This window comes from Electrona antarctica (assembly GCF_951216825.1).
Source record: "Electrona antarctica genome assembly, chromosome: 3".
In the NCBI taxonomy this organism is placed as follows: Eukaryota; Metazoa; Chordata; class Actinopteri; order Myctophiformes; family Myctophidae; genus Electrona; species Electrona antarctica.
In genome coordinates, this window is record NC_136808.1 from 60,733,346 (window position 1) to 60,756,879 (window position 23,534).

The 23,534-nt window shown below is 43.6% G+C and overlaps 1 protein-coding gene across 4 annotated transcripts; it reads left to right on the forward strand.

Moving 5' to 3' along the window:
• Window positions 1-338: 338 nt before the first annotated feature.
• On the forward strand, window positions 339-23,534 carry traf6 (TNF receptor-associated factor 6). 4 transcript variants are annotated; one of them, XR_013789673.1, is made up of 9 exons: window positions 484-586; window positions 4,722-5,107; window positions 7,540-7,690; window positions 14,511-14,669; window positions 15,523-15,594; window positions 17,354-17,431; window positions 18,109-18,489; window positions 19,032-21,090; window positions 21,162-23,534. XR_013789673.1 is itself a non-coding variant. In XM_079497563.1 (8 exons), the coding sequence occupies exons 2-8, from the start codon at window positions 4,722-4,724 to the stop codon at window positions 19,647-19,649; spliced, it is 1,845 nt and encodes a 614-aa protein (XP_079353689.1). In that variant the 5' UTR covers window positions 339-476; the 3' UTR covers window positions 19,650-23,534. The 4 variants fall into 4 exon arrangements, 3 of the variants coding, with proteins under 3 accessions (XP_079353689.1, XP_079353688.1, XP_079353690.1); XM_079497563.1 differs by lacking the exon at window positions 484-586 and adding an exon at window positions 339-476 and having other exon boundaries at window positions 19,032-23,534; XM_079497562.1 differs by having other exon boundaries at window positions 19,032-23,534.

Below are 23,534 nucleotides of genomic sequence, written 5' to 3' on the forward strand. Positions count from 1 at the left end.
ATTTATATGTGTTGGGAATTCAAAAATATTGAAAATGGTTGGACATTTGTTTAACATTATTCTTTATTATTTTACATAATTCTTCCGGGGGGTCCCTCCTGGCAGAAAACCTTTTCAGATGTGGCTCCACCATACATATTGATTGATTGATTGATTGATTGATTGATTGATTGATAATTGTATTAAGTTTGTAGAATGGGTAAATTTCAAAATTTGCTCACCATTCATTTTCAATTCATCAAGACATTTAAAGACCTACAGTCCTTAACTAGTTGATTGATAGCCTATATACAATATTTGTTTAGTTAACAAATATTCCAGATAGAAGTGATGTGCATGTTTTCATAGACCTGGATGCTTGTTTCTCTTGCAAAACCTGGCAGCCCTGACGAAACTACTGTGGGAGGGGCCAGGGGGGAAATCCAGGAAATTCACCAGAAAAACTTCACGACATTTCTTTTCCAAGGCAAAAAAAGGTAAATGTTATGAATAAATGAATGCACATTTAATAGACCAAAGTATTTGCTAGAATGTCTGCGTTTTCCCAAAACGCGTCGGCGTGTCGCTGCTGTCGCGATACATTATGGTACTGTTGTTTGTTGTCATGATGATCGAAGTGTTTTACTGTAGCGTGTGTGTGTGTGTGTGTGTGTGTGTGTGTGTGTGTAGGCTAACTGTATTACAACAGTTCCGCATGAGACGTTCACATGAGTGACTACACGCACGCGCGTACACACACACACACACACACACACACACACACACACACACACACACACGGTACTATTATAGTGACAGGAGTACAGTCAGGGTGACTTCCTTTTGGCTGACGGCTGATCAGTTTTTTTTGTTGTTTTTACTGAATTAATTTAAATTTGAGATGAGATCTCTTCTTCTGATTGCTGTCATCTGATCTGTCCTTAATGTGTTTGGACAGATGTGAGGGTAGGTGAGTACAGTAGCTAGTATTAATGTGTATAACTGTAGGTACTAGTAGAGTATAGGTACTTTACTACAAGTACTGTCTAAACCTGTGGTTTTCAACCAGTGGTCCTTGAGGGGGGTTCCAGGTGGTCCCCACTGCCAGCTCAATGATGGAGTTTCAAACCAAATGAACCCTTATGGGTTTTTAACTATTGAGAGCGTAAAATTAACTCAAATGGATGGTTTCATTTTAAGAGTTACATTATTGTTACACATCTGCATTACTTCTTTTACAAGAAGTATACACAATTAGAGAATGTATAGAAGAATTGTTATTTTGATCAACGTTTGCCAAAAGCATGGAATTGTAGACAAGATCTTATCCAACGACAACAAAATATTCTTTAGTTTTGGGTCTGAGAGAGAGGCCATCAAATGGTGGTTCCGTGGCTCAAAAGCTGAATAAATAAAATGGGCCTTGATATGAAACTGGTTGAAAAACCACTGGTCTAAACCTGTACCTCCCATAACCCATTTTGGGCGGGAACCCCTTTTGGTGTTTTAACTAAGCATTATGTTCTACTTTAGCTATTGAAAAATAGCAGATCTACAAGCTCATAGCGCGCCACCGAGTGGCGCGCTACGAGCTTGTAGGTCTGCTATTTTTGAAAAGTCGTGAAAATGTGGCGCAAATCTTTGAATATATATTTCAGAGCGAACATTTTTTACTAAAATATTAGCTTCTGGGGGGTCCCTGGAACAACATACTTTGAGATGGGGGTCCGTGGCCCAATAGAGATAATTCTGGCGGTCCTATTGACATGAAAAAGGTTGAGCACAACTGACATAGAAACATGGGTTTTTCAGAAAACTATTTAGAAGCCTTATTTTTTAATCTCCATCAGTCCAAAATGGGATAAAACCTACCGCACCTTTCCTGAAGCCTGGTGGTTTATAGTAATGGGATAACCTACCACACCTTTCCTGAAGCCTGGTGGTTTATAGTACTGGGATAACCTACCGCACCTTTCCTGAAGCCTGGTGGTTTATAGTACTGGGATAACCTACCGCACCTTTCCTGAAGCCTGGTGGTTTATAGTACTGGGATAACCTACCGCACCTTTCCTGAAGCCTGGTGGTTTATAGTACTGGGATAACCTACCGCACCTTTCCTGAAGCCTGGTGGTTCATAGTAATGGGATAACCTACCGCACCTTTCCTGAAGCCTGGTGGTTCATAGTAATGGGATAACCTACCGCACCTTTCCTGAAGCCTGGTGGTTTATAGTACTGGGATAACCTACCACACCTTTCCTGAAGCCTGGTGGTTTATAGTAATGGGATAACCTACCGCACCTTTCCTGAAGCCTGGTGGTTTATAGTAATGGGATAACCTACCACACCTTTCCTGAAGCCTGGTGGTTTATAGTACTGGGATAACCTACCGCACCTTTCCTGAAGCCTGGTGGTTTATAGTAATGGGATAACCTACCGCACCTTTCCTGAAGCCTGGTGGTTTATAGTACTGGGATAACCTACCACACCTTTCCTGAAGCCTGGTGGTTTATAGTACTGGGATAACCTACCGCACCTTTCCTGAAGCCTGGTGGTTTATAGTACTGGGATAACCTACCGCACCTTTCCTGAAGCCTGGTGGTTTATAGTAATGGGATAACCTACCGCACCTTTCCTGAAGCCTGGTGGTTTATAGTACTGCCGACGTCACGTACCACCGGGTCGTTTGCCAAGCCCTTCTTGTGTTTTTGGACTGATTGAATACTACTCTATTAGACTTTATAGTTTATTGAATTGAAAACGGTGGACCCTATTGCAAACAAGTGTAATGCTTTATGGTGTCGTCCACTCACAGATAACAGTGTTTGGTATTGAGTTGTGCTTGAAATGTACTGTAATTCTGCAAACTGTTAGTACAAACTTCAATCAATCAATCAAGACAGACAGTAAATGCAAACGGTATGGGTGCAGTCATACATTTGGGCTAAAGGGATAAACATAAAAAAGTACATAAACACATAAACAAAGTTCTGAGGACTTGTTTTTATTGCAGTCCTCCTACTGTATGTGCGTTGGAGTATACATTAGAACAGTGGTTCTCAAAGTGTGGTCCAGGGACCCCCTGGGGGTCCTTGGAGGAGGGGTTCCAGCCAGGGGGTCCCAAGTTAACTTGTTACCTTGCAGTGTTGTTTTCGTCGACTGACTGTGGTAACTTCACATCAAGAAAGGCACAAACTCAGTCTTTATGTCTTTGATGCTTTATATCAGATTTGCAGATCAAACAATACAGAAACCATGTGGGATTCAATATGGCTACATTTCTCCATCACTCCTGGCAACCTGGAAGTGAACCCTTTTAACATGACCATATAGGAACATGGCAAACTGCCAACAGCACCATCTCCTGTCATGATATAGTATATAGGAAAACCATGGCATGATCATTATAGCAAGACCATACAATATATAACACTTCTCCCCCCATAGATTTCAACCTCAAACTGCATAAAAAAACATTTTTATTTTCCTTTGCTTCACCCATCTACAAGTGCATATATAATATTTATCCACCCCCACCCCCCAGTATATAACAAAAACCAAGGCGCAAAATGTTGGTCAACTACCTTTTTCCACTGACGAAAACTAAATGGAAACTAAATTAAAAGTAAGCTATGGTGACTAAAACTAAGACTAAATATATTGACAATTTCGTCAACAAATAAAAACTAGACTAAAATGTTAGGAAGGGACTAGTGGACAAGAGATCCCATAAAAGTCATTAATACAATTGGTTGCATGTGGAAAATATTCGCAATGCGAAAAAATCTACAAGCTCACAACGAGCTTGTAGATCGGCTATTTTCAGCAAGTGAAAAATCAGTCATCACGACTAGGGCATCAAGGCCCACCAAAATACATTGTAGTTGACTAAATCAACTGTAGATTTAGTAGACTAAAATCTTATGATGTTTAGTCGACTAAAACTAGACTTAACACTAAGACATTCCAGGTGACTAAAATGTGACTAAAACTAAATGGAAGCTATTCAAGAGACTATGACTAAAACTACACTGATTGCAAACAAAGTCTCGTTGCTTCTGTCCTGAGCTCACCAATGTTGTGTGTTTAACTAGTTTGAACTGGTAGCACATAAAGTGGGTTTTTTTATCCTGAAAAGTAACAGCTTTTGACATATGTGACCAAATTTGACTGAGGGACTGCCATTGGATTTGTTTTGTCATATGGAAGCAGGGAATCATAGCTTCAAATTGACATATTGGTTGTTCAGTTTGATCCACCAGTTTTGGAGATATGGCTTATAGAGTAATGTCTTGCAGAGAAACAGCGAGTTGAGAAAACAGGCTTCTGTGGACTCTTTTTTTTTTTTTAAAGATATTTTTTTGCGGCTTGCGCCTTTTATTGGTTTTTGAAGGGACAGACAGTAGGCTGACAGGAAACGGGAGAGAGATGGGGGAAGACATGCAGTAAAGGCCGTGTCGGGCTCGGGAGTCGAACCCGCGGCACACTGCGACTGGATTACCAGTCGGGTGCCCAGACGGTTACGCCACCGCCTGGGCCGCTTCTGTGGTCTCTAACATTACACCTAGCTACATGTTTAAGCATTCATTTCATATTTACATGTCGATTTCAGCTCTGACACTTATTTCAGACATGCTCTAGTATGTGAAGAGTCTGCCTGTGCTAATAACTAATAACAGTGAAAAGCTGGAGTTTGCGAGATGGCAGGCTCTCAGTCAAATCTGGTCACATTTTTTTTTACAGATGTCTTGCTTTGAAAGTGACAACAAGGGCAGCTTGGAGGACGATGTCCGGTGTGGTGGTGGCGGTTGTGGTGACGGGTCAGCGGTCGGCGGGGGGGAGCTGTCCAGCTGTGCTCTGGCGATGATGGAGAAGGAACGCGAGCCTCCCCTCCTCAGCCCCTCGGAGAGCTCCGGGACCGGGCTGGGGGGCAGCAGCACCACGCCCACCAGCCTCCTCCAGGCTGCGGCCGCCGCCGCCGCCACGCCCATGCAGGGCTACGACGTGGAGTTCGACCCGCCCCTGGAGAGTAAATACGAGTGCCCCATCTGTCTCATGGCCCTGAGGAACGCCATCCAGACGCCGTGCGGTCACCGCTTCTGCAAGAACTGCATTGAAAAGTCCATCCGGTAATAATAATAATGTGATCCTGGCCTTTACTGGCCTGCAGGGCCTGACTTTGTTGCACATTTAGACCTGACGTTAAATCATGACAATTTTCTGAAAAACCTCATGTTTCTATATCAGTGGTCCTTGACATTTCATGTCAAGGACCCCAAAAATTATATGTATTTGGCCGCCGACCCCCATCTGAAAATATGTTGTTCCAGGAACCCCCCAGAAGCAAAGATTTGAGTTAAAAACGTTCGGTCTGAAAGAATATATATTCAAAGATTTGCACCAAATTTCCACAATGTTTCAGCTAAAGCATAACATAATGTTTAAAACACCAAAAGGGGTTCCCGCCCATTAGATGTGTGGTTTCTCAAAGTGGGGGAGAAGCTGTGGCTTCTCAAAGTGGGGGTCCGCGGGGAGCCCCAGGCGTCCTTGAGGCGGTTCCAAGAGGGGGGGGGGGGGGGTCCCCCAGCTAAATAATTGATGGTTAGGAACCAAAAGGACCCTTAATCCATTCTGGGCCCGGGAACCCATTTTGGTGTTTTAAGCATTATGTTATACTTTAGCTTTTGAAAAAATTGCAGATTTACAAGCTCATAGCGCGGCACCGAGCGCTGTACGCCCCGGGCGTACAGCCGGCGGAACTGCGCGGCCTGGTATAAAGTAACCTAAAGTAAATTATGCTTAAACGGTTAAACATAACCTTTATTCCTAACCTTAACCTCAGTAAAACTATGCATAAACCTAACCTTATTCCTAACCTTAACCTCAGTAAAACTATGCATAAACCTAACCCTAATTACCTAAACTTAACCCCAGTAAAACCACGGCACGAGGTCGGCACGAGGTCTGCACGAGGTCGGCGCGAGGTCGGCGTGAGGTCGGCACGAGGTCGGCGGAAAAAAAACGAGGGGCAAGATGGTTTAGGGGGCGACCGTACCCGATACCATTAGGATGAGTCTATGTTCCTCTGGGCGGGAACTCCTTTTGGTGTTTTAAGCATTATGTTATGCTTTAGCTATTGAAAAATAGCAGATCTACAAGCTCGTAGCGCGGCACCGAGTGCCGCGCTACGAGCTTGTAGGTCTGCTATTTTTTTTTTAATCGTTAAAATGTGGTGCAAATCTTTGAATATATATTCTTTCAGAGCGAACGTTTTTAACTCAAATCTTTGCTTCTGGGGAGGGGGTCTCTGGAACTACATATTTTGAGATTGGGATCCGGTGCCAATTACATACAATTCTGGGTCTCCTTGACCTGAATTATTTTGTGAACCACTGACAATAGAAACATAAGGTTTTTCAGAAACCATTTAGAAGACCTTTAGTCCAGACTGGTCCTCTTAGTAAAACATTTGAATGCTTTTCCCTCCACTGTCCAATAGGGATGGAGCTCGTTAATTTTTATTGATAACGATCACCTTAACGATCACCTTAACGATCACCCTATCGATCAGGCTTAACGAGCAGGGTTCTTATCCAGCCGGGTCCTTATCGATCTGGCTTAACGAGGCGGGTTCTTATCGATCAGGCTTAACGAGCCGGGTTCTTATCGATCAGGCTTAACGAGCCGGGTTCTTATCGATCAGGCTTAACGAGCCGGGTTCTTATCGATCAGGCTTAACGAGCCGGGTTCTTATCGATCAGGCTTAACGAGCCGGGTTCTTATCGATCAGGCTTAACGAGCCGGGTTCTTATCGATCAGGCTTAACGAGCCGGGTTCTTATCGATCAGGCTTAACGAGCCGGGTTCTTATCCAGCATTTTCTATTATTTTGTGGAAAAATGGGAGATAATACATTCTGAACAGAACCAGTATATTTTACTAGGGCCTTCAACTACAGTACTTTTCTAACAAACGGAAGGCAATTGACCTTTTTACCAATAAAATAATATTAAAGGAACTGTTAACTGGTTAATACTGTACTGTATGTGTACAGACAGTGACTTTAACCCATTCTGACCTGAGATCAGATTCTATAAATGTCTTCTACATCCTGACGGTTTTCTGAAAAAGCTATGTTTCTATGTCAGTCGTTCTTCGATTTTTCAAAAATAGCAGATCTACAAGCTCATAGCGCGCCACTCGGTGGCGCGCTATGAGCTTGTAGATCTGCTATTTTTCAATAGCTAAAGCATAACATAATGCTAACACCAAAAGGGGTTCCCGCCCCAAAATGGGTTAAACACGTAATGTTGTTTACTCTGTTGCCAGGTATCAATACACTTTTAGACATGTTTGTGCCAGCGTGGGCGATTATCTTGGTCGCCTCTTGTCTTGATTGTTTAAACATGACGTCATGGGCCGCTATGCTCAATAACAGGCTTGATAAGCCCAAAGCTTATTGATAACGGGTACTCAATAAGCTTGTTTTCGGAATTTTTCGGGTATTGGTTATCGAGCTCCATCCCTTACTGTCCATTGCTGCCGTCCTCCTGTTGCTGCAGAGACACGGGCCAGAAGTGTCCAGTGGACAACGAGATGCTTCTGGAAGAGCAGCTGTTTCCCGACAACTTTGCCAAACGAGAGATCCTGTCGCTCACCGTACGCTGTCCCCACACTGGCTGTGCTGACAAAATGGAGCTCCGAAATCTAGATGTAAGACTTTGTTTTCTCCCTCTTATTATACATTTATAATATGTTGGTATGGCTCTCACAAGACATTTCACACAAATGTTAGGGAGGGACTAGTGGAGAGGAGATCCATTTAAAATGTTAGGGAGGGACTAGTGGAGAGGAGATCCATTTAAAATGTTAGGGAGGGACTAGTGGAGAGGAGATCCATTTAAAATGTTAGGGAGGGACTAGTGGAGAGGAGATCCATTTAAAATGTTAGGGAGGGACTAGTGGAGAGGAGATCCATTTAAAATGTTAGGGAGGGACTAGTGGAGAGGAGATCCATTTAAAATGTTAGGGAGGGACTAGTGGAGAGGAGATCCATTTAAAATGTTAGGGAGGGACTAGTGGAGAGGAGATCCATTTAAAATGTTAGGGAGGGACTAGTGGAGAGGAGATCCATTTAAAATGTTAGGGAGGGACTAGTGGAGAGGAGATCCATTTAAAATGTTAGGGAGGGACTAGTGGAGAGGAGATCCATTTAAAATGTTAGGGAGGGACTAGTGGAGAGGAGATCCATTTAAAATGTTAGGGAGGGACTAGTGGAGAGGAGATCCATTTAAAATGTTAGGGAGGGACTAGTGGAGAGGAGATCCATTTAAAATGTTAGGGAGGGACTAGTGGAGAGGAGATCCATTTAAAATGTTAGGGAGGGACTAGTGGAGAGGAGATCCATTTAAAATGTTAGGGAGGGACTAGTGGAGAGGAGATCCATTTAAAATGTTAGGGAGGGACTAGTGGAGAGGAGATCCATTTAAAATGTTAGGGAGGGACTAGTGGAGAGGAGATCCATTTAAAATGTTAGGGAGGGACTAGTGGAGAGGAGATCCATTTAAAATGTTAGGGAGGGACTAGTGGAGAGGAGATCCATTTAAAATGTTAGGGAGGGACTAGTGGAGAGGAGATCCATTTAAAATGTTAGGGAGGGACTAGTGGAGAGGAGATCCATTTAAAATGTTAGGGAGGGACTAGTGGAGAGGAGATCCATTTAAAATGTTAGGGAGGGACTAGTGGAGAGGAGATCCATTTAAAATGTTAGGGAGGGACTAGTGGAGAGGAGATCCATTTAAAATGTTAGGGAGGGACTAGTGGAGAGGAGATCCATTTAAAATGTTAGGGAGGGACTAGTGGAGAGGAGATCCATTTAAAATGTTAGGGAGGGACTAGTGGAGAGGAGATCCATTTAAAATGTTAGGGAGGGACTAGTGGAGAGGAGATCCATTTAAAATGTTAGGGAGGGACTAGTGGAGAGGAGATCCATTTAAAATGTTAGGGAGGGACTAGTGGAGAGGAGATCCATTTAAAATGTTAGGGAGGGACTAGTGGAGAGGAGATCCATTTAAAATGTTAGGGAGGGACTAGTGGAGAGGAGATCCATTTAAAATGTTAGGGAGGGACTAGTGGAGAGGAGATCCATTTAAAATGTTAGGGAGGGACTAGTGGAGAGGAGATCCATTTAAAATGTTAGGGAGGGACTAGTGGAGAGGAGATCCATTTAAAATGTTAGGGAGGGACTAGTGGAGAGGAGATCCATTTAAAATGTTAGGGAGGGACTAGTGGAGAGGAGATCCATTTAAAATGTTAGGGAGGGACTAGTGGAGAGGAGATCCATTTAAAATGTTAGGGAGGGACTAGTGGAGAGGAGATCCATTTAAAATGTTAGGGAGGGACTAGTGGAGAGGAGATCCATTTAAAATGTTAGGGAGGGACTAGTGGAGAGGAGATCCATTTAAAATGTTAGGGAGGGACTAGTGGAGAGGAGATCCATTTAAAATGTTAGGGAGGGACTAGTGGAGAGGAGATCCATTTAAAATGTTAGGGAGGGACTAGTGGAGAGGAGATCCATTTAAAATGTTAGGGAGGGACTAGTGGAGAGGAGATCCATTTAAAATGTCAGCTACATTGTGAGCCGGTGATCAGCTACATTGTGAGCTGGTAGATCAGCTACATTGTGAGCTGGTAGATCAGCTACATTGTGAGCTGGTAGATCAGCTACATTGTGAGCTGGTAGATCAGCTACATTGTGAGCCGGTAGATCAGCTACATTGTGAGCCGGTAGATCAGCTACATTGTGAGCCGGTAGATCAGCTACATTGTGAGCCGGTAGATCAGCTACATTGTGAGCCGGTAGATCAGCTACATTGTGAGCCGGTAGATCAGCTACATTGTGAGCCGGTAGATCAGCTACATTGTGAGCCGGTAGATCAGCTACATTGTGAGCCGGTAGATCAGCTACATTGTGAGCCGGTAGATCAGCTACATTGTGAGCCGGTAGATCAGCTACATTGTGAGCCGGTAGATCAGCTACATTGTGAGCCGGTAGATCAGCTACATTGTGAGCTGGTAGATCAGCTACATTGTGAGCTGGTAGATCAGCTACATTGTGAGCTGGTAGATCAGCTACATTGTGAGCTGGTAGATCAGCTACATTGTGAGCTGGTAGATCAGCTACATTGTGAGCTGGTAGATCAGCTACATTGTGAGCTGGTAGATCAGCTACATTGTGAGCTGGTAGATCAGCTACATTGTGAGCTGGTAGATCAGCTATTTTCAGCAAATCGGGCACTTCGACGCCATCAAACCCAACAATATACATTTTTGTCGACGGAATCAACCGTAGATTTAGTCTAATAAAACTAGACCTAAACAAAAACAAACAAAAAATTGATGACTAAAGTATGACTAGTTAAAACTAAATGAAAATGTATTAACAAAAATAGTTTGAAGCTAGTTAATAATGAAGGGTGTGATAACAGCAGGTGTGCTCTCTAGTCTCTACAGTACGTTTCTATCACACAAAACCAAACGAGGCCACCCAGGTGTGTGTTAACACTCCCATCGCCCAGGACGAAGTTCTTTGTCCTTTCTATTAGTAACGCCCGACGCCCAGGACGAAGTATGGTCCAAAAGACGAAGTTTATTTATGAGAACGGATCGCATCGCTCCATAGCCCAGGAGCGCCTGTTGGGCAATCCTCTGTGTTGCATAAGAGTGAGACGTCATCGAAAAACTCCCTCCCCTGTTTAGCTGATGAAAACGAAAATCTTAAAAGCCCATAGCACTTACCCTACCCCCCTTAGACAGCACTTCTTAGACTTATATAGCATTTGAAACAGACTTATAGCATGTCATGTAGACAGCACAATAAGTGCATTGTATGTAGTCATAGCACTTCATAGTATATATGTACAGCATAGTATAGCATATATGTATAGTTTATAGTTTATATATGTATGTGCAGCATAGTACAGCATATATGTATAGTGTCATATATATAGATATGTTCTAGTTATAGTTTATATGTATAGTGTCATTATATAGATATGTTCTAGTCACGTTCTTAGCTTACGCATGTTTCGCGATAAATGCATTTTACATATGTGATGTATTCCCATGCTTTTTGTTCTTGCTTAATGTAAGTCGCTCTGGATTAAGAGCGTCTGCTAAATGCCTAAATTGTAAATTGTAAATTGTATCTAAATCATCCCGTCTAATTATGAAAAAAGATCCTGTGTTAGACGGCGCTCCGCGGTCCAGTCGCTAGTCGCGATAGATTTATTCTTACCTCCCGTTGTTGTCGATCGACTCTAGAGTGGTGTGGCTATTGTTAGCTGCTACACACACATTCACAACAACATCCGGTCCGCGGGTAAAAGGGGTCCGTGTTTATAAATCGAATGGGTGCTATAATGTAATGGATTAAATAACCCCGGGCAATTCAAGTGTTAATATTGTTCTTATAAAATAGTTGGTTTGTGTAAGTATTAACAATATAAAGATTGCTTTGGTCATTGTGACTGCCAGGGACTTTCCCCATCCATTTCCCATGATCGCGGTGGTTTGACTCATATGGATATAAAGAATCAACTGACAGAGAGAAAACGCTAATGTTACTGCCGTCGAATTATTACACATTTCTGAGACAGTTTATTTACGACACAGAGACAATATCGCTGAGACAGTTTATTTATTTTTGGACCACAATTATTATATGAGACAATTTAAAATTAAACTTCAATGACAGTGCTTACTGCTTTAATGAAGTGACATTATTCCAGTAGTGACATTAACCCTGCGGTCGCCCTTCACCTATACTAAGGCGTCTTACAGGTGCTGTTAGTGGTAAGACAGATGTTATCAGTAGAACCTACACATTTACAACTACAGTATCTATTTCACAACATACCACACACACACACACACACACACACACACACACACACACACACACACACACACACACACACACACACACACACACACACACACACGACATTAGACCACAGGCATGCTCCTGTTCTGAATAACTAGAGCATGCTAAAGTTGTGTAACTCAGTCCGTTGTCGTCAAAAGGATCGTGACAGATAAACACACACATCTGTATCGTTTACTCAATCTCTTATGTGTCCCCTCTCTCTCTCTCTCTCGCACGCGGGAGAGTCTGGGAGGGAGACCACCGATTGCTGATGTACTGACCCATACATTTATCGAAAATATCGGGTCGGGCTCTAATACTAGGTTGGAATCCTTGTAGTTTGTTTGTGTTGCAGTAGTGGAGATGTTTGCCGTGTTTGCCCAGGGAGAAAAGTAGCATGGGGATTGATGTTGAAAATTATGTTTGATGGGGGCCATGGTGGCACAGTCGGTAGTGCTGTCGTCTCACAGCTAGAAGGTCAAGGGTTCGAGTCACGCTGGGGACGCTGTGGGTGCTGGGGGCGTGTTCCCTCCTCCGTGTCATCGGGGTTGGCGAAAGGGCCTTTCTGTGTGGAGTTTGCATGTTCTCCCTGTGTCCCCTAGGGTAGGTACCCTCACATGTTCTCTCCGTGTCCCCTAGGGTAGGTACCCTCACATGTTCTCCCCGTGTCCCCTAGGGTAGGTACCCTCACAAAAAAAACATGCAGTAATCCTGGTCAGGGCTCGACGCTTAGCATTTTTCCAAGTAGCACGTGTGCTACTAAGTTGAAAAATCTAGTAGCACACAAATTATTTTAGGAGCACGATGAAAAATGATGTGTTTTTGACAGCTTTTGTCCCTACACATCTCAAAATGAGCCATTGACAATCAACAGACAAACAAACAGAGAAATTACGTCAAAATTCTGCTAAATATGACATAAATTAAACATCAAAACATTAAACGCCATTGACATTGAAGGGGAAATTTATGTCATATGTAAACGAGCAAATCAGCTAACCAATCACAGGCAACAGGCATTCTGATTGGCCAGTATAGATTCCTGATGATGTACGATGACAAGAGCGCCCCTCACTTCACATGGGTGTGATTTTTCTTTAATAAAGTGATATGAGGTAGGGGTGGGAAATAATATGGCAAAATATTATATCACAATATCTTTTCAGCAATTATCACAAAATATTGATATTCATCATGATATCATTGTTATGTTTGTTTTCATATAATCTAATCAATATGTTTTATGCAATACTTAGTTTTTTTATGCAGATAGATAGATAATATGTTGCTCATGGATGGATAGACAGGCTATCCGTTTTTATCCTGCTGTTCTATCATGTTAGTGTGACATTCAGTGCAGAGGCTGCTGAATTAGTATTGTAACATTCTCCTTGGCTTTGACTGCTTCAGTTCAGACAGTAAATCAGTAATCTACTGTAGCTGATATGTCCGTTGTTCTAAGCTACAGTCTGCTATGCAGAGGAGGTCGGACAAACTAAACGTCGGCGTGGTGGAAGGAGGTGGTGGGGGGACAGATCTTTGCCTTTTTTTTCGTTGCTCATTATGCAGGTCACACAATGACCACTGACTGACTGATATGAAGAATCCAGCCAGTTCGGTCATTCGTATTATCATTGACGCTGCGCACACGATTTTGTAAACAAACGCTGAAAGCAAGGGTTGTTTTTGATAAATATAAATCCGTCCACCCCATGTGTGTGTGCGCGCGCGCGTGCGTGCACGGCTGCACGCTGTTTCACCCGCGTTTGGTTAAAAGTAAGTTACGTTTGAACTTTGAACATTACAAACAAACTTTGCAAATGTGCTATCATGCTAATGCTATCCTGCTGCGTTCGCTCTGTCTTCTTTTCTGTCTGCCGCTGCTGACAGCAAGCAGTGACAGGGGAAGGAGCAGCGACACAGGGAGGGGCGGGCGGTGGGAGCATAGATCTTCAAATGAACGCTGCATTGAGCCTCGACACGTTGTTAGCTTGAAGATCTGCTCTTTTTGGCGAACGACACCGCCGTACTACAGAATATAAATTTAGGTATAGAACTGCGACTATAGAATGTGCACTTGCTCTTGCTGTATCAGAGCCTTGTCTTTATCACGATTGAACGGTCAAATTCTGTAGTCGCACCCGTGCTACAAATTGAAATTTACAACTCGCACGGTGCTATTTTTAGTAGCATATGCGAGTACCTAGTCGCACTGTCGAGCCCTGATCCTGGTCTCTAAACTGCCTCCCCCTGGGGCACCTGATGGAGGGGAAGGAACATGTTCCTTCCACGCGCTACGTCCGGCCGGCAAAATTCCCCCCTGTCAGGTGAAAAGAAGCAGCTTGGACTCCTCATGCATAGAAGGAAGCATGAGGTCAGTCCGCTGCCCCCCCCCCCCCCCCACCCCAGGTTGGCAGAGGAAGTGTAGCGCCCAGGATTACATTAGATAATTGACACTGGGTGAAAAAAATGGGTTGCAAAATCGTGGGATAAAAATTTAGAAAAATTTATACGGTATATATGTTTGATGACACTAGTGTGCAGACTGTGCACCATGAGGAGTTGTGTATAATAAATAAACTGTTCTCATGCATCCTTTGTCACCAGAGGCACGTGTCACAGTGCCAGTTTGCGACGCTGCCTTGCCCGCAGTGCCAACAGTCTGTGAGGAAAAGCCTCCTGGAAGAACACACCACCCATCTGTGCCTACGGAGACCTGTGACATGCCTGGAATGTCTGGCCTCCTTTGTTCACGAGGACCAACAGGTGAACTGACCAAAGTCTAACATTGGGACAGTGTTAATTTCGTCAACTAAAAACTATGATGACAAAATGTTTCTCCGACTACCTTTTTTTTTCACTGACAAAAACTAAATAACTAAATATATTGACAATGTCATCGACAAATAAAATCTAGGCGAAAATGTTAGGGAGTCATTTTACGCTTGGCTGCGCTCTGAAAATAGCAGATCCACGCTGTGAGGCGTGAGCTTGTAGATCCGTAGCAGATCCACGCTGTGAGGCGTGCGCTTGTAGATCCGTAGATCGTCCATGTTCAGCACGCAACCAAGTGTAAAATCTGCCATTACGACGGCATCGATGCCTGCCAAAATATTTTTTGTTGAGCCAATTGATCACCATAGCAACCCCACCCTCCTCTGTCATGCAGCTACAGACACATCCCAGGCACACTCTGGTAGCCCTGTCCTGTTTGGACAATATTGCCTTTCCAACAGATTTCCATTAAAAAAAAAAAAGAAAAAAAAAAAGATCGATTATTAATCTTAATAATCGATTTTGGGTCCTATTATCGATTAATCGGACCCATCCCTAGATTTTATATATATATTTTATATACTGCAATCATGTCTACTGGAAATTATTTATATCTTGTTATGTCTTTATTGTATATTATAGAGGTAGAGGCCTCGTATACGCCCCCAGGGCTTCTTGCCTCCTCCTGGCACTTTACCTTTTTATTTTTCATGCTTTAAGGTGTTGCTCTGAGTCTATACTGTGCTAAAATCAAATCAAATCAAAATCAAATTAAATCAAATCTGTTTAGTCGTGTCACAACTTGGCAGCTTCCTGAAGTGTCTCTCTGGTCTTGCTCCCGTAGCTCCATGAGCTGCAGTGTCCCTTCGCCAGCGTGGAGTGCGAGTACTGTGGGATGGAGCTCATCAGAGACCAGGTGAGTGAGTGCACCCCATTCGACTGGTATCATGTATTGAATCGGCGAAATCATCAGTTATCAGCACGTTTGAATGGGGCCAAAATGTCCATACTGGCATCCTCACTGTTCAGTATGTCATTATCATTACCATTATTATATTAACTGGTCAGGCTCCTACTTGGCCTCACCCCCCGAACCCACCTCACCCCTGCCCACTTTGACAGACTGGCATGGCTTAGGGTCGGCGACAGAGTACAGCATCTTGCAATGGGTCTGGTCCACAAGATTCGATACTCCACCAAGATACCCATGTACCTGTCTAGATACTTCCTTAATGTTAACGAAGTCCACACCCACAACACCAGAGGGAGTGCAACGAATCATGTTCAACCCAGATTCGGCACAAACAAGGGACTAAATTATTTTCGCTCCTATGCCACCAAAATGTGGAACGCCCTACCAACAGTCATTAAGACATGCGAATCCCTTGACTCCTTCAAAACCGCTCTCAAAGGGCACCTACGGATGGCTGCAATTCGAAACTGGCCCCCGTAAAATCGTTACGGGGCACTATTTAAAAAAAACATTTAACCCATTCTGGGCGGTAACCCCTTTTGGTGTTTTAAGCATTATGTTATACTTTATCCATTGAAAAATAGCAGATCTTCAAGCTCATAGCGCAGCACCGAGTGCCGCGCTACGATCTTGTAGATCTGCTATTTTTGAAAAATCTTGAAAATGTGGCACAAAATCTTTGAATATATATATATTCTTTCAGAACAAACTCAAATCTTTGCTTCTGAGGGGTCATATTTTTATTTTCAGATGGGGGTCGGCGGCCAATTACATATCTCTGCTGTCGGGAGGAAACCTCATAACTCCAAAATGTGCATTTTTCAGGAAATAAAAAATTAAGAAAACCTTATATTTTTAAAACAAAGCAATACTGCCTCATCAAAGTTGGTGTTGTAACTTTAGATATTGTCCATTACTTCCATGAGAGGGGTAGAGGTGCTGGAGTTAGTTGCTTTAGCAGACAGTTTGAGGGTCCAATGGAGTTAAGAGGTTTTGTCCAAAGCACTTTTTACTACTTTCCATTGGTTCAATAGCACTGATTTATGGCAAAAAAAAATCAAAAACCTCAAAAATTTAGTTATGAGGTTTCCTCCCGACATCAACGATATGATATTGGGGGTCCTTGAAATGAAATTTTCAGAAAAACTGACATGATTTAGAACAGGGGTTCTCAACCCGTGGGTCGCGAACCCCTCAGGGGGTCGCCGAATTATTTTGGGGGTCCCCATTTTTTTCTTTTCTTTTTGCAACTGAATGGCTGGGAAATGGAAATGAAGAGTTTACATAGTACGTGGTGCATGCATAAACTTTCCTTAATGATTATATCTGGTTTCAGTATTAATTTATGATATATTTTCTCTATTATTAAGTTATCTTTGCAGTCAGTTTGTATTGGTGGTGGGGCGGGGGTCGCGAGACATGGCCAATGCATTTCCGGGCGTCCCCAGCCAAAAACGTTGAGAACCCCTGATTTAGAAGACATTTGTAGAATCGGTCTTAGGTCTAAATGGGACAAGTTGTCTTATGGAGCACATCTGGCACATGTTCAACCTCCAGCAGCAGCTTGTTTTGTACTGAATGATTCCATCTGTGATCAATTAGGTTTGGTTTGACGCCATACTTGGAGTAGCTCACCATTACTTATGCACTCATTGCATCAAATATTCAATGAAATAAACTATTAATGTTGCTTCTGTTTCAGATGGAGTCTCACTGTGATACAGATTGTCCAAAAGCACCCATCGCATGCACTTTCAGCACGTTTGGTTGTCGGGAAAGGGTAGGTGATCAAGAAAGCTGAGAACGCTTGTCCTTTGTATTTCAAATCGTCTAAAGCAGTGATTCTCAACCCTTAGGGGTATATAGTTTGGGGCAGAGCCATAGAGTATAGACAGAGTTACGCAAACTACGTTCACTTCATGGGGCTTCAGTCCAATGTCTCATACATAGACTTCTATTGAGAATGGGGACGAAAAATAGGGACAAGTCCTGGACCAGAAGTAGGCAGAAATGCAGTGGACTCAGGCAACGGCCCAGCTGTAATGATCTTAAATCCCTTTATTTTGGATTGTTTTGTAGTAATCGTACAACGTCAACATTAAAATCACTAAAATGTTAGGAATGGACTAGTGGACAAGAGATCCAGTATAAGTCATTTTACAATTGGTTGCATGCTGAAAATAACAGATCTACAAGCTCACAACGTGTCGCAGTGACGCATTGTGAGCTTGTAGATCGGCTATTTTCAACAAGTGTAAAATGAGCCATTACGACGCCAAAATACATTTTAGTTGAATAAATTAACTGCAGATTTAGTCGACTAAAAACGTATGATATTTAGTCGACTAAAACTAGACTTAACACTAAAACATTCCAGGTGACTAAAATATGACTAAAATGATTATGACTAAAACTAAAATGGAAAATTTGCTGCCAAAAAACGACACCACTTTACAGATGCAGCGCCACGACCTGGCTCAGCACATGCAGGAGTTCACGCAGATGCACATGCGCTGCTTGGCCGAGTTCGTCCGTACTAGCCTCGGCCTCAACAACGCCAGCGCCAGCAGCCTCTCCCACCACCACCAGCAGCAGCAGCAGTCCTCTCTGTGGCCTCCGGGGGGAGCAGCGGCCGCGTCCTCCTCCTCCGTCCTCTCTCCCGAGGACCACGGAGGCGGAGCTACTGCGGCCGTGGCGTCCTGCAGCGGCGGCGGCGGCGGTGCGTCATCGGCCGGCGGTCAGCCCAGCGAGGAGGCTCAGCGGCTGGGCGAGATGGACCGACGCCTGGTCAAACAGGACCACCAGCTGCGGGAGCTGATCATCCTGAAGGAGACGCAGGTATGATAGAAATCACATTACACGACGTTTCGAGGAAGCAATCTGATTGGTTGAAACAGCCTTCTAGCCGTGGTTCAAACGAGCACCACTCCACACCTAATCAAAACAAAGAATTCAGCTTCTCTGTTCTCCCAGAGCGCAGCAAACTCGGTGGCTAGGCTAGCTAGTTTCTTGGGACATTTGTGGTCGTAGTGACTACATCTGTCATTAAAAAAATATGTTTTTTTAGCAAATATTCCATAGAAATAACCATTGGAACAGTTGCTGAATGACAACAAACAGGAGCTGTGTAAAGACCCCCTGCCCTGCTTTGTAGCAAAACCCTTCACACAAGGAAGTGTTAATGAAACATTATTCTGTGTACAATATTATTTCCCCCGCACACCTCAGTTATTGAAATGAGGTTAGGTACTGTACATACTGTACATGTACCTCCAGATGACCGTATGTCTCCCTCCAGGCCGGCCAGCTGGCGGAGCTGAAGCGTTAGGTACTGTACATACATGTGAAAACCCTCCAGATGACCGTATGTCTCCCCCCAGGCCGGCCAGCTGGCGGAGCTGAAGCGCCGCGTGGCCACGCTGGAGGAGACCGTCCGCGACCTGGAGGCCCAGCAGTGCCAGGGCATCTTCATCTGGCGCCTCAAGGGCTTCGCCGCGCACCTGCGCAACCAGGAGGCCGGCCTGCCCGTGGTGGAGCACAGCCCGGGCTTCTACACGGGCCGGCCGGGATACAAGCTCTGCCTGCGGCTGCACCTGCAGTCGCCCAACGCGCCGCGCTGCTCCAACTACATCTCGCTGTTCGTGCACACCATGCAGGGGGCGTTCGACGGCGCGCTGAGCTGGCCCTTCCAGGGGACCATCCGGCTGGCCGTGCTGGACCAAGGGCCCGAGGGCCAGCATCACATGGAGGTGATGGAGACTAAGCCGGACCTCCAGGCCTTCCAGAAGCCCACCATCATGAGGAACCCCAAGGGCTTCGGCTACGTCACCTTCCTCCACCTGCAGCAGCTGCAGCAGCGGCCGTTCGTCAAGGACGACACGCTGCTGGTGCGCTGCGAGGTGACGCCGCGCTTCGACTCGGCCTCGTCGCTGCGGCGCGAGGGAGCGGCCGTGCAGCCCCGAGGAGGAGGACCCGAAGCTTCCGTCTTAGCCACTTAGAACCCTAGAGGGGTTGAGCGGAGTCCCTCAGGGCTCTGTGCTAGTGTGTTTTCTGTTTTCTGTTATTGTGCGTGAGGAAGGCTTTCGCTGGAAATAGCAATAATAGCAACAATATGGATGCTGGTGGGTTTAAGTCTGGGTAAGGGAAGGAAGTTGAAATGACTATACATACAAATCATAGGATTATTTAAAGTGGGAAGTCGGAAGGGGGTGAGTTGTGTTGTGTTTTGGATTTACGGAATGTGTTCGGATTGGGAATTGCTATTAAAAAAAAGGTTATTGCAGGTTTAAAATGCATCATCTCTGGAGATTGAAATGTATTGTTATCACTTCAGTTATAACCACTTTAAAAAAAAAGCACTTGAGGACTTGCACTGTACACCATATGTGACTAAATTTGACTGAGAGACTGCCATTGGATTTTTTTGGAATTTTTGTTTTTTCATGTCATGAAAGCAGGGAATCATAGCTTCAAATGGACATATTGATTGTTCAGTTTGACCCACCAGTTTTGGAGATATGGCTTATAGAGTAATGTCTTGCAGAAAACAACAAGTTGAGAAAACAGGCTTGAAAGGTTCACTTCTGTGGTCTCTAACATTACACCTAGCTACATGTTTGGGCATTTATTTCATATTTACATGCCGATTTCAGCTCTGACACTTATTTCAGACATGCTCTAGTATGTGAAGAGTCTGGCTGTGCTATTAACTCATTTTGAAAAAATAAAAAATAAAATGTTTTTCTCTGGTGAAAAGCTGTAATGTGCGCGATGGCAGTCTCTCAGTCAAATCTGGTCACATATCTCTTGGGGCGAATGTTAGTGATGCTGGGCTTTAGTTTAGTGGTTAAAGGTCAAGTATAACATTTATATATTCAATCTGTCCTATAATGTAAACTGGTATTCTCTCATGTTTTCCTCGTGACATGCTGTACCTTAGGGGGAAAGAGTTAGGGCAGATTCATACTCTTATTTTACCACTGTTTCGGCGCTGTAGTGCCGAAATGATTTCGGCTCGTCAGAAATTTTCAGTAGCACCGAAGAGCCGACTTTAGGACGGTACCTGCCCCCCCGAACCTCAAATGACGTCACATTGTAGGCTCTACAGAGCTGAACCGACTTTTATTTGGCTCTAAAATAGGAGTATGAATCGCGCCTAACACATTTACCTAATAATTTACCTAATAATATGACAAATGTAAGGTGCTATAAAGTGACAATGTAATTCAGGGGTGCCGTTGGATGTAAAAGTGATTTACGGGGTGGACCTGAGCCAAAGAAGTCAGAGAACCCCTGTTGTAAAGGATCTGATGTAATAATGAGCAAACAGATTTCAAATGGTCGGGCAGAAACTTATTTTCTTCATATTCAAACTTTTTGTGTTACTTTGTTACTTAATCCATTTTGGGCGCGAACACCCTTTGGTGTTTTAAGCATTATGTTATACTTTAGCTATTGAAAAATAGCAGATCTACAAGATCATAGTGTGGCACAGAGTGCCGCGCTACGAGCTTGTAGATCTGCTATTTTTGAAAATCGTTAAAATGTGTCTCAAATCTTTGAATATATTCTTTCAGAGCGAATGAACCCATTTTGACCTGAGATCAGATTCTAAAAATGTCTTCTACATCCTGACTGTTTTCTGAAAAAGTTTCTATGTCAGTGATTCTTCGATTTTTCAAAAATAGCAGACCTACAAGCTCGTAGCGCGCCACTCTGTGGCGCGCTATGAGCTTGTAGATCTGCTATTTTTCAATAGCTAAAGCATAACATAATGCTAACACCAAAATGGGTTCCCGCCCAAATCTTTACTTCTGGGAGGTCCCTGGAACAACATATTTTCAGATGGGGGTCGGCGGCCAAATACATATAATTTTTGGGGTCCTTGACATGAAATACTGAGAACTACTGACACAGAAACAGGTTTTTCAGAAAATTGTCATGATTTAGACATTTTTTTAATTTCGACGTCAGGCCTAAATGGGTTAATTATACCACAGCACAGTGCACACAAAAGTATGAAAAGTAGCAGTTCTGAGTTTGTAGATCTGCTACTTTTGAATTTGAATGCTGAAAAGTAAGCGTTTTGGACATACTGTACTGCATTCACCCGGCGGACGTAATGCTGTAATGTTGAACATCACGTATTAACCCATTTAGGCCTGACCTCAAAATTTAAAAAAGTTCTTCCAAATCCTCCAGTTTTCTGAAATAAATATTTTCACGATTTTTCAAAAATAGCAGACCTACAAGCTCGTAGCGCGCCACTCGGTGGCACGCTATGAGCTTGTAGATCTGCTATTTTTCAATAGCTAAATTACAACATAATGTTTAAAACACCAAAAGGGGTTCCCGCCCGAAATGGGGCAATTCATTCATATCAACATCTGGAAATTCCAGTTCTCATACCTTAGGTTTATCTATTTTGACAGGAGTTTGTTGGGACAGTAGGAGCTTTAGGGACAGTAGGAGCTTTAGTATATTTGTGATATTGCTTTTCAAAGGTTTAGAGATGGAGAAGAAATCATAATGTTAAAATGTTCTGAACATCATTCTTCAGTACTGGCTACTGTATGTAAAACATATTGCCTACTGCTATTAGGCAATATGTTTGTTTGCTTATTTCACTTTTCTCAGAATGTCATTTTCAAATGTTCTAGTTTTTTTTCAAGTAATTTTACATCATTTATGAACAATTGATTGATATTACACATCATATTGCTGCCTTAACAGTTGCTTGCTAACCATGCAGTTGACTGAAATCTACTGTACTGCAAAGCATAATAGCTTTACCTGGAAGAATGCTACGGTGTGCATTGCCACTGTGGAGAAGCTACTTCCTAATTTATTTGTGAAACATTAAATCACAGAGCTCATGCTGAAACGTATACTTTGTTGTATACGCCAGAAATAGCAGATCTACAAGCTCACAATGTGTCACATCGCGACACATTGTGAGCTTGTAGAACTGTTGTATTTTACAGTGTTGTGCGCCGCAATGTAGATCTATGAATTGGGCTTAAGGCCTCACTCACACATTTCGATCATGGTTTGACACAACATTTGTGTTGTACGGCTTTCGGCTGTGTTTCGACTGCCCCCCCCCCCCCCCCCCCCCCCCCCTTGCATCAGTAATCAAGTCTCATGCATCAGCTATACATCAATCTGTTGTGAAGGTGTGAGTCAGGCCTAGGAATGGTGAAGCGTGTTGTGTTTTGCAGTAGCAGCATGAATGACATTCAGCGGCTGACTTGAGCCTGGGTTTGTTTTGGCGTCTTCTCATGAGTTAAGGCTGTGGGAAATGAAGATCATTTTGAACACACCCTTTGGGTTGGGAATGGGATTAGCACCGACGTATTGGTGAACACACCCTTTGGGTTGGGAATGGGATTAGCACCGACGTATTGGTGAACACACCCTTTGGGTTGGGAATGGGATTAGCACCGACGTATTGGCTGTGCACCGTTGGTATCACACACGCCTTGAACACACCCTTTGGGTTGGGATCGCACCGACGTATTGGCTGTGCACCGTTGGTATCTGCAGACACACGCCTTGCCATCAGTCAGTGCGTCGGCGAATAAGATGGCAGACAGCTGGCCGAGATGATTGATGCCGTTTCACAAATCTGTATGATTGGATTTGAATCCGTATGATTGGATTTTGTTCATTAAAAGATAGTGTGCTGAAGGGATGAAATGTTCTTTTATATATATATGTAATTAAGATGCATTTTGTTTTCCCTGGCACAAAGGGGGAATGAATATAACCAAAACTAAACAAAACAACCAACCAAAAATAGTTTTCTGTGCAGAATGTCCCAATGGGTGCATCCTCCCTATGGGTGCATCCTCCCTATGGGTGCATCCTCCCTATGGGTGCAT

What these genes read in the sequence shown, in the direction of transcription:
- traf6 (XM_079497562.1), top strand. An exon ending in TGGAGCTCATCAGAGACCAG is followed by an intron (nt 15,595 to 17,353) that starts GTGAGTGAGTGC and finishes CTTCTGTTTCAG; the next exon opens with ATGGAGTCTCACTGTGATAC. An exon ending in TCATCCTGAAGGAGACGCAG is followed by an intron (nt 18,490 to 19,031) that starts GTATGATAGAAA and finishes GTCTCCCCCCAG; the next exon opens with GCCGGCCAGCTGGCGGAGCT.